The 18,228-nt window shown below is 44.4% G+C and overlaps 1 protein-coding gene across 1 annotated transcript in view; it reads right to left on the bottom strand.

Moving 5' to 3' along the window:
* Positions 1–7,368: 7,368 nt before the first annotated feature.
* Positions 7,369–18,228, bottom strand: part of LOC149456725 (uncharacterized) — a 31,183-nt gene continuing 20,323 nt past the window's right edge. The window contains exons 5-8 of the mRNA XM_089684611.1: positions 16,448–16,557; positions 13,698–13,730; positions 11,355–11,433; positions 7,369–10,255 (exon numbers count right to left, since the gene is read on the bottom strand). Of these exons, the coding sequence (XP_089540737.1) occupies positions 10,018–10,255; positions 11,355–11,433; positions 13,698–13,730; positions 16,448–16,557 (460 nt within the window). The 3' untranslated portion in view covers positions 7,369–10,017. The remainder of the gene's footprint in view (positions 10,256–11,354; positions 11,434–13,697; positions 13,731–16,447; positions 16,558–18,228) is intronic.

Below are 18,228 nucleotides of genomic sequence, written 5' to 3' on the forward strand. Positions count from 1 at the left end.
TGTGCTTAACCCGTAAAATGCAATTAAAACGAATGCAGCCACCACAATCAAGGCCTAAGCTTGAAAATACTACATTTGTTCTTTGGGTTAGACAATGTGGGATAATGAAGTGTAATGCTTCTTCTGACCACTAGAGGGAGCTAGGGTGGAAGAAGGCTTTTTACTGTTATCCCCTGCAATGGGGGGGGGGGGTAGTAGTTGGGGTTCACCATGCTTTGTTATCAATTTCTGTATCAATTAGAAATAGTGACTAATACCTCTTTCTCTTTCCAAATTCCCAAGGATTCATCATATAACCAAGTCAAATTAGATAAAATTATCGACCGCAAGGATCGGAATGATGTAATATCACCAAAAGAACAGGAGAATTTCACCAATTTTTCCTACATAAGTGACAGTTTGATGATGCCATCAGTGAACACCTATTCAATGGACAACCATGGACAACTACCAAAATCAAGAAACCGTGGACAACTACCAAAACCAAGTAACCATGGACAACCAAAACCAAGTAAACGTGGACAACAACCGAAACCAAGTAACCATGGACAACAACCGAAACCAACATCGAGCAAGAGTCAGAAGCTGCAGCCTGTGCAGGACTTATCCAAACCATTAAACAGGCAAGAAAACAAAAAACCACAAAACAACACAAAGAAGCAGCAAAAGAACAAAAAACAACAGAAAAAAAAAAATAGGAAATGAATGGCACTGCCTTACGCAGATGCACAAAACACCTGTGCATCCCACACAGTGTCATTCATGTCTGTTGGGAAGCAGCGGCTGCATGGACACATCCGGTGCTCCCAACTCGACATCCGCATTGGCTCCCATGCAAATGTCCAACAAAGAGGCTCATAAAACACCAATAGAGGCAAGGAAGAAACTTTATTTCACTGACTGACAATGAGAGTAAGAGTCAGAAGCTGCAGCCAATGGACAACAATGGAAAACTACTGACACTGAGCAACCATGGACAACAACCAGAGAGGGGGAAGAGGAGGGGGGGAGAGAGGAGAAAGGGGGGAGAGAGAGGGGGGAGAGAGAGAGGGGTGGAAGAGAGAGAAGGGGGAGAAGATAGGGGGGGGAGACTATTTGACAAGTAATGGAGCACTTATCTGGGGTCCATGGTGTCTGCGGCTGCACTGATACTTGACATGCAGTGATGGTCTCCTCTCCTGCACCCCCTCTTCACAGTCAGCTGACCTCTAGGCTCCGCCCTCCAGCCCTATGCAGTGAATGGAATAGAGAGGCCGGGTGGGCGGAGCCTAGCTGCAATGCTCAGTCCGGGTCTCGGCTTCCTGCTAGATCCTATCGATGTCAGTGGGTGCAGCAGGGAATCAGCGCTCCGGGAAGCACAGAGAGGGTAAGACAGCCGACTTGCCATTAACTCAGGATGGCATAAGCCGAGCCCACCTTCCCTGCTCAAGACTTGCTGAGCCCGCCCCCTGCCTAAACCCTGCCTGCCGCCCCAGCCATGCCAAGCTCTCCCGACCTGCCAAGCCCTGGTCCCTTGTCCCTTCTGCCTGGGGGCAGATACGTAGTCCCTGGGTATCACCCCATGCGGCTCGCACCCCCTGCACCCACCTAGGGACGCCACTGACAACAAACCAAGCAACCATGGACAACAACCCAAACCAAGCAACCATGGACAACCAAAACCAAGAAACCATAGATAACAACCCAAACCAAGCAACTATAGACATCTACCGACATCGAGCAGACATGGGCCACTACCGAAACTAAGCAACCAAGGACAACTACCATCATCGAGCAAGAGTCGGATGCTGCAGCCACAGGGATTATCCAAACTATTAAACAGACAAGAAACAAAAAAACCCCAAAACAACACAAGAAAACCCATAAGAAATGAATGCCACTGCCTTACACGGATGCAGGAAATACCTGTGCATCCCACACAGTGTCATTCATGTCTATCGGGACTCAGTGGCTGCAGCCAATGGACAACCATGGAAAACTACTGACACTGAGCAACCATGGACAAATGAAACCAAGTAACCATGGACAACAACCAGAGAGGGGGGGAGAGGAGAGGGGGGGGAGACTCTATTTGACAAGTATTGGAGCACTTATCTGGGGTCTGTGGTGTCTGCAGCTGCACTGATACTTCACATGCAGTGATGGTCTCCTCTCCTGTACCCCTTCTTCACGGTCAACTGACCTCTAGGCTCCGCTCTCCGGCCCTATGCAGTGAATGGAATAGAGGCCGGGTGGGCGGAGCCTAGCTGCGATGGTCAGTCCGGGTCTGGGCTTCCTGCTAGATCCTATCGATGTCAGTGGGTGCAGCAGGGAATCAGCGCTCCGGGAAGCACAGAGAGGGTAAGACAGCCGGCTTGCCATTAATTTAGGATGGCATAAGCCGAGCCCACCTTCCCTGCTCAAGACTTGCTGAGCCCGCCCCCTGCCTAAACCCTGCCTCCCACCTGAGCTATGACAAGCTCTCCCGACCTGCCAAGCCCTGGTCCCTTGTCCCTTCTGCCTGAGGGCAGATACGTAGTCCCTGGGTGTCACCCCGTGCGGCTCGCACCCCCCGCACCCACCTAGGGACGCCATGGACAACAACCCAAACCAAGCAACCATGGACAACAACCCAAACCAAGCAACCATGGACAACCAAAACCAAGCAACCACGGACAACCCAAAGCAAGCAACTACGGACATCTACCGACATCGAGCAGACATGGGCCACTACCGAAATTAAGCAACCAAGGACAACTACCATCATCGAACAAGAGTCGGACGCTGCAGCCACAGGGATTATCCAAACTATTAAACAGACAAGAAACAAAAAAACCCCAAAACAACACAAGAAAACCCATAAGAAATGAATGCCACTGCCTTACACGGATGCAGGAAATACCTGTGCATCCCACACAGTGCCATTCATGTCTATTGGGACTCAGTGGCTGCACAGACACAGCCATTGCTCATAATTTGATATCCGTGTTGGTGCAGGTGCGTTTGGGGTTGGGTTTGATTCCCTTTCCCCTGCATGAATGTCAAAATTGGGAACCGCGGCTGTGTCCATGCAGACGCTGCGTCCCAATAGACATAGTTAAAGTGGTTGTAAACCACTTGTACCTGCTGCTGGGTATCATCATTATGATCCTACTTACAAATCCTTTGGGGCATCAAGAAGCTGAAATATCTCAGTTGGGAGAACGTTAGACTGAAGGTCTAGTGGTCCCTGGTTCGATCCCAGGTTTCAGCAACTGCACATGCCCCTTTGTAGTATTAGATCGGACCCCAGCGGGGGGGTAGGGAGGGGATTTTACTCGTGTTACATCGCAAGATGAGATGAAAGGTCAATTCTAAGATACTATTCCTCCTGGACTGATGGAAGCCATGCAGGGGCAAAGAGAGAAATCACAGGGAACCCCCCTCTCCAAACAGAACAGGAAAATGCCATTGAACACCCCCCTAATTTCTGGCTCGCAGTGTCTCACACGCAGAGACTGCCAGAAAACCAGCCAATCCAGGGGCAGACTTACCATTCGAGCACTCCGGCACTGCCCAAGGGCTCGGGGTCCGTAGGGGGCCCCATTAAATGCCCCTGGTACCTTTTATAGGCTTTTTTGGGTGTGCTTTGAGTGTGGGCAAGGACACAGGGGCCTCATGATCCCCTATTGTCCGGAAGCCCCATGAGTTGTCAGTCCGCCCCTGGGCCCATCTATGGAGAGTGGAAGGGTAAGAGGCCGCCAAACACGGGGCCGAAAAGAAAAAACACGGCCCCCCAACCCAACATTGCCCCCTGGTGTCATCATATATTGCTATCAGTAATGCTTGGACATAGATGAAGGGGGGTGGAGACTGAAAGCGTGCCGATATTTGTGCAGATCATCTTGAGGCTAGGTTCACATCGACGCCGTTTCCAACGCGCTTTCCGTTTTTCAGAAACACACTGCAGTCCATTTACAATGATTCCTTATGGGTCTGGGTCACCTATGTGCATTTTCAAGTAGCTGCGTTGTTTGGAAAGGGTCAGGGACTTTTTTTGCCCCCCGCAGGTTGTGTTTTTGGTTCTATAGACTTCAAAGGAAACGCATCAAAAACGCAAGCAAAAGCAATGTACGTGTGTTTTTGCTGAGTTTCCTGCATGACAGCAGACACCTCCCCCCAGCAACATTAACACATCCCAAAAAAAGCAAACTGCATCATAAATGCATGTGAAAAGCGCAAACCATGGAGGAAAAAAGCAGCAATCGCAACCTGCATAGGTGTCAAGCTACTGTCAGAGCCAAGTTCACACCACATGCTGTCCATTCTTTTCTGCATCAAAAACGCATCGTTCACACCAGTGAGGTCGCTTCCAGGGCACTCCAGTTCCAGAAAGAAAAAGTAGAAAATGCTGCATTTTTCTGCACTGAACTCGACAGTAAAACGCATTGAAAATGCACCAGAACACACCTAAACGCACACGCCCTTATTTAAGTTGAAGAAAAATAGAGAGGGTGCTTGCTTTGTATTTAGCCCACACTGACGCACGTTAAACGCACTTATCTGATGTGCTCTTTTTCTGCAACACAAGGGAAAATATATATATATTTAGCCATGGTTACACTGATGTGGTGAGATTTCTATGCGTTTTCAAGTGCGATTTAAGAAGCAATTCTGCTGCGCTTTCTGTTCTGGCTAATTTTGTGACATTAGAAAGAGGTGTATCTCACAATGAAATCGCATGGCTTTGCACACTTATGTGTTTTCACTGCTTTTTCCATTCAAGTCTATGGGGCTCAAGAACGCACCGCATAGCACCAAACACGCACAGGACCCTTTTAGGCAGGGTTCACACATATGCAGGATGCGGCTGATGCATTTTCCCATTTTTTTTTACACAAGTTTTTGATGTATTTTTGGGAGGTGTATGTTGACAGGCAAGACCAACAAAAAAATCATGAAAAACGCAAGCGTTTTTCATGTGTTTCTATGGAAGTCTGTGGAACCAAAAATGCAACCTGCCGTGGGGAAAAAAGTCCCTGACTCCAAAAAAATGCACAGATATGAACATGACCCCGAGGAAACCATGTTAAATGGACTGCAGTGCGTTTCTGCAAAAACTGAAAATGCACTGAAAAATGCATAGGTGTGAACCAGGCCTTCGAAATTGCATTGCGTTTGGAGCGCGTAGGTGTGAACAACCTCTATAGAAAGCCATGTTATCTCCCTTCACATGCCAATCTATGCGTTCTGGAAGGCATCAGATTACATGAGTGTTACCCAGGGCTTACACTGCAGGGCGCTGTGACACATTGTAGTATGCGGCAGCTGCGTTTAAGGGGTTAGTTCACCTTTAGAGCGGGTTCACATACATGCGGGGCTGGCTTCAGTGCGATTTTTAAAAAAGAGTTTTGTGCAAATTCGTTCCGGGGTTCGGGTGCAAATTTTTAAATTGTGCGATACTGGAAATCGCACCTGAACCGGACTGAAAAATGTACCTGACTCCTAATATTGCACTGCGGCCGGCCGACACAGATGTGAACTGGCTCCATAGAAAACTGGTTTGGTTCACGTTATGCAAATCGGATGCGGTTCAAAACGCATCTAGTTTGTATATATGTGAACCGGGCTTAGAGGAAAACCTGCCTACCGCAGATAAGGGGCGTCTGTAGATAAAAACAAACACTGTGCCTCTGACTAAAGCTGAATAATGCCCTTGCTATAGGTGTAGGCCATTTACATACCTCATGAGGCCTGACTGGAATACTCCCAGGACGTTGCTAAGCGAGGCCTAGTCATTATTTCTCACCTCCTCCATCACAGGAATGAGCTTTTTCTCTTTTCCAAACCCCCTCACATGCGCTCCCTCTCCCTGATGCAGTAGCTCTGAGCTCAGTGCTGGAGACCTCACTCCTGTGATGTAGGAGGTGCACGGTAAGGACTAGGCCTCACCTAGCAACGCCCTGGGAGTATTCCAGTCAGGCCTCATGTGGTATGTAAATGGCCTACACCTATAGCAAGGGCATTATTCAGCTTTAGTCAGAGGCACACAGTTTGTTTTAACCTACGGACGCCCCTTATCTGCATAGGCAGTTTTTTAGTAAAGCTGAGCTAACCCTCTAAATGCAGCCGGTTTCATTGTCAGCCGGTGCACAGCCACCCAAAGTGCGTTAGTGGTGTGAATGGAACCTGCTCAGCTGTGGAGTGTTTAACCACTTCAATACTGGGCACTTTTACTCCCTTCCTGCCCAGGCCATTTTCAGGGCTGTCGCACTTTCAATGACAATTGCACGGTCATGCAACACTGTACCAATATTACTTTTTTATCATTTTTTCACACAAACAGAGCTTTCTTTTGGCGGTATTTAATCAATTCTTTGCTACATAAACAAACAAAAACAAACACGATTTTCCTTGTTTCTGTTATAAAATTTTGCAAATGAATAATCTTTTTTCATAAATTTAGGCCAAAATGTATTCTGCTACATTTCTTATTACATATATTATTTTGTCTTTAGGAACGCTATAAAGTCCACAAACCATGGGATCTATATCTTAATATCGATCAATCCTGATGTACTGACGTCTGATCTCATTTCTTGAGGCCCGAAAACTCCAGGACAGTACAAATATCCCCCAAATGACCGTTCTTGTAAAGTAGATAGTCCAAAGTACTGGGCATGTGAGTTTTTTTAAGCTGTAATTTTTTTTTATTTATATACCTTTGCAGTAAAGCGTCATCATTTGGTGTTGTGGTGATCAGGGACACTGGTAACGGTATGCACAAAAAAAAGTTTTTTTTTTTAAATTTTTTTCTTTTTCATTACTTTTTTTTTTAAGATTTTGCTTAACATACTGTGACCAGAGCAATACATTACATTCACTTTGATTGCTTATACCAGTAAATGTTACTGGTATAAGCAACAATTTTCACTGAATAAAATGGATTAATTCATTATTTACTATTGTTGTTATCTCTGATTGGCCACTGTCTGTACATGTGAAAATCACAGAGAGCAACACAATAGTACACAGAGAATGGCATAAATGAACGCCATCCATTGTGTACAATTGTCATGTGATCTGTTGTGATTGGCCACAGTGATCACATGGTACCACCAATGGCCGCTACACAGATCGGTCCACTGGATACAGCGGATGACAGATCATGGTACAGCATGGCTGGGGGGGGGACGTCCGTCTTTTCTGTCCACCAAAAGCGACAAGTAAAAACCCTACATGTACACTGGGCATCCAGCCCCTGTGCGTCCAATCTTGGTGTTTTCGTGCACCCGGGAAGCACAGGTTGGCGATATATAAATACCTGTAATAAACAAAGACAATTTCTGCATCTGTATGGACAGAGCTTACATTTCCCCCTCTTACTGATAGAATACTACTAACTCCGGGTTTAATAACTATAGAAACACTTTATTATTTACACATTCTAAAAGATCATGCATGTATTACACTCGAAAAAAACAAGCATAGATACAGTAAAATATACAGTATTCAAGAGCTTCATTCTTCTTGTAGTTTTTGCCATAAATAAATCTATAAATAAAATATAGTCAGTATCCATATTTTTAACCACATTTCATATTTAAAGCAGTATTAAATCCAAATCCCAAACTGTAATATATTGCAGCTTGCTACCAATCCTTAGATGTAGTGGCTGCATTAGTTTTCTTGTTTTAGGCTGTTCCCACCTCTGTGTTCACTTGGTAAATTAACCAGTAAGACACCTCCTGTATTAGAGTGCCCCCACTCTGGATGAAGTAGCAACAGAGACATCATTGGACAGCAGCATTGTCAGTCTGGGGGGGAAGGGAGTGTTAGATGTACTAGCAGATTTAGATATTATTATTATTATACAGTATTTATATAGCGCCAGAAAGGTTTGCTCAGCGCTGTACATTATAGTGGGGGACAGTACATGAGACAATACAGTAACAAAACAAAACACGAGGGGTTCAAGGGCCCTGCTCTTTCGAGCTTACAATCAAATTGTAGCCAAACTCCAGCTCACACTTTATAAGCGGTTACAGCAAACATTTTTTTTTCCTGTTGAGATAAAGCACCTTTGGACAGCAGCATTGTCTGTCTGGGGGGTAGGGGAGTGTTAGAAGGACTAGCAGATTTAAATACAAAAAAACTAATTGAAAATTGACCTCCAGCTCACAATTTCTAATCAGTTACAGTAAACAGTTTTTTTTGCTTTTGGGATAAAGGTTTTACGTAAATAAAGTTGATCATTTTAAACACCCCTGTTGGTGTAAAATGGTTTGTCTCGTTCCTGTAACTGAAAGAGAACTTGTTCTTTTGAAAAACAACAGATTTATTGGCCAGATCACCAGATGAAAATAGAAAAAAGAAATCCTAAAAAAGAAAACAAATGCAGCCATCACATCTAAGAATTGATAAGCTGCAATATATTACATGTTTGCTTTTGGGTTTAAATACTGCTTTAGCATGTTCCCTCCCAGGGGCGGACTGACCATTTGGAAACTCGGGCACTGCCAGAGGGCCCGGGGTCAGTAGGGGGCCCCATGAGATACCCCTGGTACCTTTTTGATAGGCTTTTTTGAGTTTGGGCAAGGACACAGGGGCCCCATGATCCCCCTATTGCCTGGGGGCCCCATGAGTTGTCAGTCCGCCCCTGTTCCCTCCCAAATGGAAATTATCTCCAGAAGACAAAAAAAAAAGAAGATATCTTAGGCTTGGACCACACATGCCACTAGCCAGTACGGTTTTGGCAATTTAATCCGGTTATGGATGCTTGATGCTTTTTATTAAGATAGCAAAATTCTTACCTCTCCTAGAGAAAATGCCACTGGATGCCCCCTTTAGGGCTAGTCACATAAGAAAGATCATATGACCTCCACTGGAAGTGAGGATCAAAGGTCAGATTGGCTAGTTCTTTTCTGTAGCCAAACCGATCTCTGATCCTTCCATCAGCAGGAGTCACATGACTGTATTTATGTAAAATACGGACGCTTTTGTTAGGTGACCAGCACCAGAAGGAAACTCATGGTGGCACTTTCTCCAAGAAACGTAAGTATCTTAGTTTTTCTGTTACCCCTTTTTCATGCAAATAATACTGTTAGCACAGCTTTAATGTGACGTGCACATAGGTCTAGTATAGCTCCCTTTTAATATGGCCATATATAGCCAGCTATCCACATTGCCGTATGGACGCGCTGAATATTCTAGCCCCAACCCTGCCTAAGCTCAGGCTTCCTAGTTCATTCTAGCCTGATTCCATAATAAACCATAGTTCAATCCCCGAAGAAAGAAGAATTCTTTTCCCCAAAACATGTTGGTGGTATCTGATGCCTTTAACCAAGAAATATTTTAAAATAATTTCCAAGCAGGATGAATCTTTGTACTGGGCATTCCTAACCACACACCGAGGAATTGACCATCGATTAGGTGATCAGGATGCAGCCTAGGACCAGAACCAGGTCCAAACACACTATACCTCCATCAGGATTTACCTCTTAAGGAGAATTCAATGTATTTCATATTTATTACAAATAATTCCCATTTTCATTGCTCCAGCACTCACATATCTACCAAAAGGAAAATTTAAATTGTCGATCATATATTCAATATTTCAGTCATATTCACAATAACTGCAGATCATAATTCCATCTGTCACTCTGCGGGGTTTTGTTCCCTCAAATAACTAACAGAACAATAAAACAATTAAAGTAACACAAAAAATCTAATTTCCTGAGCAGACGAGGCATTTGTTTTGTGTACATGTTCATGAGTATTACTGATAGCTCTTTAACATTTTTTATTTAGGCTTAGAAGTCATTAAAGCAACCATTCTACAAACCCACCTATGATTGACAGAGTCCCATTAAGGGCTCATCAATCTCCTATTTTCTTCCTAGAAAAGTCAAAGGGAAATTTACCACTCCTGTAGGCCTTGAAATTGAATCGTTTTCTTGGACTGCTCATGTGAATAAAAGGGTTAATAAGGAATTTAAGTGATCCTGTACTGCAAAGTTCTTTAACTAGAAGACCCTCAAATGATGTTCATTGACCCCCTCATTCTTCTCCAGTAGTGTCAAAGGACATGTTTGTGTAGTGGGTCTTGTAGAAGCTCATTTCTGGGCGAATAAAAGGTGGTCGCTTTTCTATGTTCATGAATCTGTCGTATAGCATGTCCTTGTTGGCGTGGCTAATGCGTCGATAGATGCCTGTATTGTTCCATGTGGGTTCTTTAGATGGGAGGATATCTGCCGGTTCGGTCTTACTTGGCCCCATGCAGCAGATAAACTTGTTCCTGAAAGCAGGGAGGAAATTAAAGTGATTGTAAAGTCATTTTTTAAAATAAATAATGCTTGGTATACTTACCTGCTCTGCGCAATACCATTGCATTGATCCTCCTCTTCTCAGGTTTCCTTTGGCTGCTCCTGGCTCAGTGGGCCCCCATAGCTGCTTCCTAATGTGGCACACCTTCAGGCTTGATCCTGAGCCCCGCTGTCTGCATCTATAGTCACAGACAGCAAGACTCAGCCCCGCCTCTGCTCCTCCATCACAGGAATTGACTGAGAACAGTGGGAGCCATATTGAAACATTTTTACCTTAATGCAGGGAATGCATTAGGGTAAAAATTATTTGGGGTTTACAACCAGTTTAAACTAATCATCCTCATTGTCATTGATTCCCTGTGAGGAAAATGTGCAATGGAGGAACAACCGTCAAGCACTGGAATAGCTGCCAAAGTAAGCATGGGTGGAGCTAACCTTCTGCAACTGTGTTGTACAGCATTATAGCAGTGTGGGTGGACTAAACCTACTGCTCGCCTCATTGGTGGAATAGAACCCCAGATAAAAAGAGAAGAAATCTTCCAATTCTTCATTTTCGTTGATTGACTGTGAGGAAAATGTGTACTGGAGGAACAACTCCCGAGGGGTAGAGGCACGACCCTCAAGCACTGGAATAGCTGCCAAGTAAGCATGGGTGGAGCTAACCTTCTGCAACTGTGTTGGGACTTGCAAGGGACTCTTGTACAGAATTGCATGGGTGGACTAACCTAGCTGCTCCCCTCATAGGTGGAGAAAAACCTTCCAATGGAGAAAGTGTTAAACTAACAACTATTAGAAGTGGGATTTTTATTCATTTTGAGGCAATGTCCATCTTGGGCCTTTCTGGGCACAGCAAGTATAGTAATATCTTCCCACTGACACAGACAGCAACAAAAACCTAACAAGCCCACTCTAATCCTTCCCACTGCATCCAAAACTAAAAAGTATTGGCTGAAGTTGAATTTTTTTCCTGCCAATACCCCTGGCTTCACAAACATGAAAACAGAAGTATAGTTTTTTTTCGGCAGAAAACTTCATAGACTTTATTGGTAAAGGAAAGATTATAGAACTTACCCCTTCATGAATACAGCTGCAAACAGCAATACTAAAAAGATCAGGGCCAGCAAGCATCCCATGAGGATTTTCCTCCAGGCTGTAAAAGATACATAGTAGAAAGCTCAGTACAAGTAAAAGAATGTTTAAAGCCCAACTCCGGGCACAAGAAAAAAATTACATTTGCTGTAGGGCCCCCCTATTTATGGGTTAAATGCTCATTACGCCTAGGGGTAGAGGAAAAGGGAGTAATACTTACCCTCCATTCGTGCGGCTGACTCCTCTCTAAGGCGCTCTCGGCCACACACTCACCTCCTCCATATACAACGCAGGTCTAATGGCCCTGCATTGTACAGGATGACACAGAGGGACCATCAACAGCCTGGAGCATCAGGGGGAGCGCTGAAGGGAAGAGTACAGTACAGCCTTTTCCTCTACTCCCTAAGCCACGGGTGCTCAAACTGTGACCCGCTGGCCACATGTGGTCCCTGTAGCCTTTGATGTGGCCCTCGACCTCAAACCAGGGAAGCACAGTTCTATTTTATCCTGCAGGTATAGTGCGCTTTCTGAAAGTGCACCAAATCTACTGAACGCAGTTATTTTGGTGCGCTCTCAGAAAGTGCACCATACCCGCAAGATATAATAGAAGTCTATGTCAAAGCACAGCTAACTCAGCAGGAAAGTGCAGCACACCAGTGTGAAAGCAGCCTTATAGGGGGCTCAGGACGAGGGGCGGGCTGACCATTTGGAAACTCGGGCACCGAGGGCCTGGGGTCAGTAAGGGGCCCCATGAGATGCCCTGGTACCTTTTTCATAGGCTTTTTTGAGTTTGGGCAAGGACACAGGGGCCCCATGATCCCCTATTGCCCAGGGGCCCCATGAGTTGTCAGTCCACCCCTGCTCAGGACAGTAAAAGCTCATTTACATTTGGAGTTTGAGAAGTGTCTACACACACACAGACACACACAACCCCTGGTGCAATGTCAGGGATTACAATAGCTCATGTGGTCTCCCTGTCACATTCTGTTTTATACTTGGACGGGGAGGGGGGGGATTGAAAAGAATGTAGAGATGGGTATCCAGAACTATATTACATTTTATGCTTCTTTCTTTAGATATCCTTAAAATATTACATTTTAGTCTGCAGCTAGCCATGATAATATACAACTGACAAGAAAGCCCCAAATTTCTTTCTATTGTAGCCAATGCAACAGTATTAAGCTCATAGACAGGATTTCTCTATTCCTTATCTCTGCTTCTGTATTTGATACTTTCCAAGATAGCACACAGCTTCTGGTAAAGTTATAGGCAGCCTGTTGTCTGGTCTATGGCATCCCTAATACGCTTCAGCTGGGTATACACTAGTAGGATTTTGGGTGACTCAATCAACTCCAAACCTTTTACCTGCTTAATTGATGAAGAAATAATGAAGGAGCAGCCCACGCCTGGCCACAAATCAGCTTTAGATTCAATTGTCCAATTACTTTTGGTCCTTTGAAAAAGGGGGGATGGCTAATCTTAAAAGCTGTAATTCCTAAACCCTTTCTCCAAAATGGATGTACATACCCTCAAATTAAACCTGAGAGTGTGCACTTTCAGCCCACATCCATTATATAACTATAGCTTGAATATGTTTTGGTAAATACCTGAAAAAAACTAAACTTGTGCCTGTGTTCAAATATATATATGGACCTAACTGTATATGGGTGCTGACTCGCCTTTTTTGTAGGGCTCTACCTAAAAGGGGCCTAACATCTGGTGTCACTACCTGCTGGACAAGACTCTATTCTACCTACCCACCTAGTGACAAAGTAGCTAGCTTCACTTGCCTACACACTTCTAAAATACATAAATTATATTCACATCATTTAGGGTCCATTTATGCAAAAACATGTGTCCAGGTATCCCATATAAAAAAAAACTCACCATAGAAATAAAAACAAAATATTGCATTGGGAGGCCCATAAAATCAACAGTAAGAATGTGCAATAGCATTTGCTACAAATAACCCAACAAATAAAGATTGTATCCCAACATATCTGGAAAATCTGTATGAGTGACAACCAGTTCTTAGAGGACTTTCCACATGCAATGGGACACTGGGTCAGTGTGTTTTTAGGTGGTAGATGGCCCAGAGAGGAGCCTGGGGCCAGTACATGGGGTGTGGAGGCATGAAAGAACAAATGAGATCAGAGTCAGGAGTAAGGACACATATATGTAATGCAAGGTTCGCTTTGAGAGACCTCTGTGCATTGCTTTATTAATTCCAATACGGCTAAGCTTGTGGTGCTGCGAACATTTATACTACCAGTACCACACATCAGATGGTAGATAAACAGTAATAATTAAAAGAAAAATCCTTACTTCGGTCATCCTTGTTAATGATGACATCCGCCACTGCAAAGAAATAGAATAAATACAGTAATCCAGCTATATAATGTTTTTGTATCACAGTATTATATGCTCAACACAGCTGACAAGTAACGGTGAAAAGCTCCACACCCAGTGATGTATTTAGGTTTCGTGCTGCCCTAGGCAACACAAAAATTGGCTCCCCCCCCACGGAGAGACCCTGACACGGACAAATACCCCCACAAAGACAGCCTGACATTGACCAAAACCCCAGCCCCACCCATACCAGAGACAGCCTTCCGCTACCACCTCCCCCCATACACTGGCAACCCCCCCCCCCCCAACCTCTGCGAGAGAGAAGACACTCAACTTCGCAGCTCCGGACATCCTCGGGAACAAAAGTCAAACTCTACATACACCATCAAGTAGCCCGCAGCATCTCTCAGATCCCACCTGGTCCCCATGCTGTGTGTCCCTTCTTCTATCCCTTCTTTGGGGGGAGGCGGTGCTGCCCCCTGAAAGATGCTGCTGCCGCCCTAGGCAAATGCCTTGTTTGCCTTGTAGTAAATACGCCCCTGTCCACACCTCTTCAAGGTGACAGGTTACCACTGTCAGCAGGATGCTAACAATGGCCATACACTAATTGAAATTCCCCACCGGACCAGCTGAATTTAGATCAGTGAGCGGCACCTCCATTCAACAGAAGTCAACTGCTTTATTAACTTTTGCTCTTTTGGCTGTACTTCTCCTGCGGATCACAGTTCGTTCTGCACTCCTGTGACCCGTTTTCAGACGACAGCCCACTGTTGGCTGATGTCACTCAGCCAGACCAGGCAGGGGAAAGATCCTGACTTCAAAGTCGGGATCCACCCTAGAGACTGGAGCAGCATCTGGCTCAGCCTATTCCCCCTCCACAACCCAACACTCCACTGAGTGCAGGGAGGGGGGGGGCAGAGCAGAGAGCGGTGACTGACAGACAGCTCTGAGAACTCAGTGATCATGTGATCACTGAGTACTCACACTTAGAGCCGGTGGAGTATAGATGCAGCATTGAACTGATGCTGCATCCACCTAGGTAAGTATAATTGGGGAAAAAAAGCCCATACTTCTCTATTAGGGCCGGTTCACACCATGCCTGCATATGAATTGTACAGGAAGGCATTCACAGTCAGTTTTGTGCTGTGTTATTTCCTGATTCATTTTGAATGGGCTAAAATTCCACTGCACTGCACCAAAAGTAGTGCTTTTTAAAACGCATTGCAATCAGACAACAACAAAAAAAAGTACCAAGTGATTCGGTGCAGACAAACACACTACATTTACAACCTGCGTTTGGGATGTCATTAACTTTGTACAGACAATCGCTGCAGATCGCAAATAGAGTGCATATTGCATTTGGACTAAATTGGCTATTCATTTGCGGGCATGGTGTGAACCGCCATAAGCGAGTAAAAAATCTTTCCAGTGATTCACAGCAATAAAAGCCTAACAGAGGCTCAAACCACTTCCCAATCTATCCATAACTAACTTGAATTAAACTTTAAAGACACTTTGTCGCCAGACCATTCATTTCAACAAAATATTTTACATAAGATTATTTTTTAATTTAACGTGTTTTAAGCATGTTATTTGCCTGTAATAGCCTCCCTTGTGTAGACATTCAAAAGCCCTGAAACTACTGCTGGGTCCCACCCTCTTGGATTTGATGTCAGCATCCACAGCAGAGTCAGAGCTGTCACTTAAGTGACAATTTATAGTATTGCCCTTCATTCTTCCTCTAGCTGCTACATAAAAGGCTATGCAGGAAGTTGAGGAAGGGGTCCAGAGGAGCTAGGCCAGCACAGACAGTAATTAGATATAGAGTAGAGGGGTATGACATGCAAGGAAGGAGGGGGCTGAGCTCAGGAATGGACTCTTCCTGGAGTAGTGGAATTTTCTAGGACGTTTAGAGGCATATTGCACAATTAGATGAGGTGGAGATCACAAAGGTGCCTCTCCAACTTGTTCAATTAGAGAACACTTTCCAGGTATGGAACATGTGTACTGACTTTGGTCCAAGCTGGACTACTGTTACTATGCAAAAATATACAGACCTTGAGTTTGGCTTGAATATAACCAAATAACACAATAAGTAAGAAAGATACTTTTTTCTGTGCTATTACTTAAATTTGTTTTTAGGTTGGTGACAGGGTCTCTTTAGAGAGTAAGTTTACCTTTCCAGGAAAAATGAAAAATCTGTACTAAGTCCAAATATCCTGTCCAACTTTTCAGACCCCACTGCACATAGCGGCCCCCATGCTGCTCCTGTAGCGGTCCATATATCACAATACACAGCCAAAAGTAAGTATCCATAATAATGGATGAACAATTCTGACCAATAAGAAGTGCAATTGAGGATTCTTCTTCCAGTAAGGTGTCAGAAAAGAAAAAAGTGCTTCTCATTGGTCAGGGCAGTCACATGGTCACACTGACTAACAAATGCTTACCATTTCTAACATTATGATGGATACTCACCCATGGTGTATGGACCACTACTTTGGCAGCTCTGGGCGCTATGTGCAGCAAATCCAGAGGGGTGCCCAAGATGCTTGGAGTTCCTTCACCTTTTCATTTTTCACGAAAAAGTGAACTTTAAGTGTCTTGTTTGTAAAGGTCTTAGACTCTTAAAACATTCAGCAGTAAACGTGTGTCGCCATATTAAAAGTGCCTTGATTTTGGATTTGAATATGTGGATCAGTATGTTTCTGATGAGTAGTACTTACAGGTTGGGTTGTAGCAGAAGGCAGACGCCTGGCTGGATTTATCATAGCACACACTGGGCACAAACACTCCGTTCTGAACTTCTCCAACTCCCCAGTCGTACCAGGCCGGGCTAAAAGAACAAAATCAATGTGCAAAGATTAGTAAAGGGGATGTCCAAAATCTGACTTGTATCTTAGTGCAGACTTCTGGGAATATCCGTGAGCCAATCACACAAGCAGGAAATTATGTTTTTGGGGGACATTCTGTACACCATCTGTGTACAGGACACCTCCAGGTTACCATATTCCAATTTACAGAAAATGACAGAACTGCAGATTGAAAAGGTAAGGTCAATTTTATTATCATTCAATTACAATATGACTTGTGTTGCAATTGTACTGTATACGTTATATTATTTTTGGGGGGTTTTCCCCACAAAAGTGGAGTTACCCTTTAAAATACATATTACAATCTGATTGTACAATTTCCTATAGATCTTCCAACACCTATGTAGTGCAAGGGTCTGCCTGATTGGATAAAAAATGAATGGATAGTGCCCTACCCATGCTGCCGTTCGCTGTCAATCACCGGGTCCCGGCTGATAATCACCCACCGGCGCCTGCTATAGATAGACTGAAATCGAGGGTGGATACTATGGAACAATCAGACTGTGCATCAATTCTTTTTGGCTCCCTTGCTCTGAAAGAATGCATAGTAGGGAATATTTGTTTCCCAGAACCATGACAGGTTTAGTGTATGTGCCAGTGGCAATACAATGTCCTTGAGCAGCCAGAGCAAAGAGAAGAAAGTGTCAATCCCCGTCCCTCTTCCCATGAGCTGTGAACTACTTTAGCAGCATAGGCTGAAGATCCCGCCCGTATTTGCTCCCCCTCCCGCTGAAGTGCCCAAGGTGGATTCCTCTCCTGTCTACCCACTGACACAATGAAGCTGGTTACTCGGTAACATCCATTGCCACAAGTCTTTATTGGCTACATAGCAGGATACAGCAATAACACACTAACGCGTTTCGTCCAAAGCCTTACTTATAGCATGCTTGTACAGACAATGAGTAAGGCTTTGGCAGAAACGCATTAGCGTGTTATTACTGTACCTTGCTATGTAGCCAATAAAGAGCTGTCAAAATTGATGTTACCGAGTAGCTGGCTTCATTGTATCAGAGGATTATTGCTACATTTCAAAGGCATTTGGGTCAGAGCAGCGGTTTCCAGTCTCCCAGATCATTTGTGATAGAGCATGTTTTCTTTGTCGTTCTGTTTACCCATCTGCCCAGCCCTGGTATGTGCCATTTCATCAAACTGACTGACACCAGATTGGCGATGCTCAAAGACAGCAGAGAAGCCAGTAAGATTTGTCAGATATTGACATCACCACCATTCCTGCACATAACACATCCAGCAATATCGAACGCACACAGACAAAAACAAAAACCCATCTTAGGACAGCAAGGTTTAGAATGTCGGGCCATATTTTTGAATGACGTCTGTGCCTTGCCCTGTTAACTGCTACCCATTTTTTTCTTCTGGTGTCACAGGTACAGGACAGAAAAAAGGACATAACTAAAATCTGTTTCCCACTATATTTAATACTAGAGATGAGCGAATTTCTCAAAAATTCGATTCGGCTGATTCGGCGAATTCCAGTGTGAAATTCGATTCGATGCGAATTTCTTCGCTACGAAGATGACTTATAAAAAGGGTTTCTAGGCTTCAGAGAGCCTTTAAATTAGTGCAGAACACTGTACCTTTAATTTAAATGCCCTTGGAGATGAGGAAAGAGAAGG

Source organism: Staurois parvus, unplaced genomic scaffold (assembly GCF_062004578.1).
Source record: "Staurois parvus isolate SC_StPar_1 unplaced genomic scaffold, SC_StPar_1.0 ptg000350l, whole genome shotgun sequence".
Taxonomy (NCBI): domain Eukaryota; kingdom Metazoa; phylum Chordata; class Amphibia; order Anura; family Ranidae; genus Staurois; species Staurois parvus.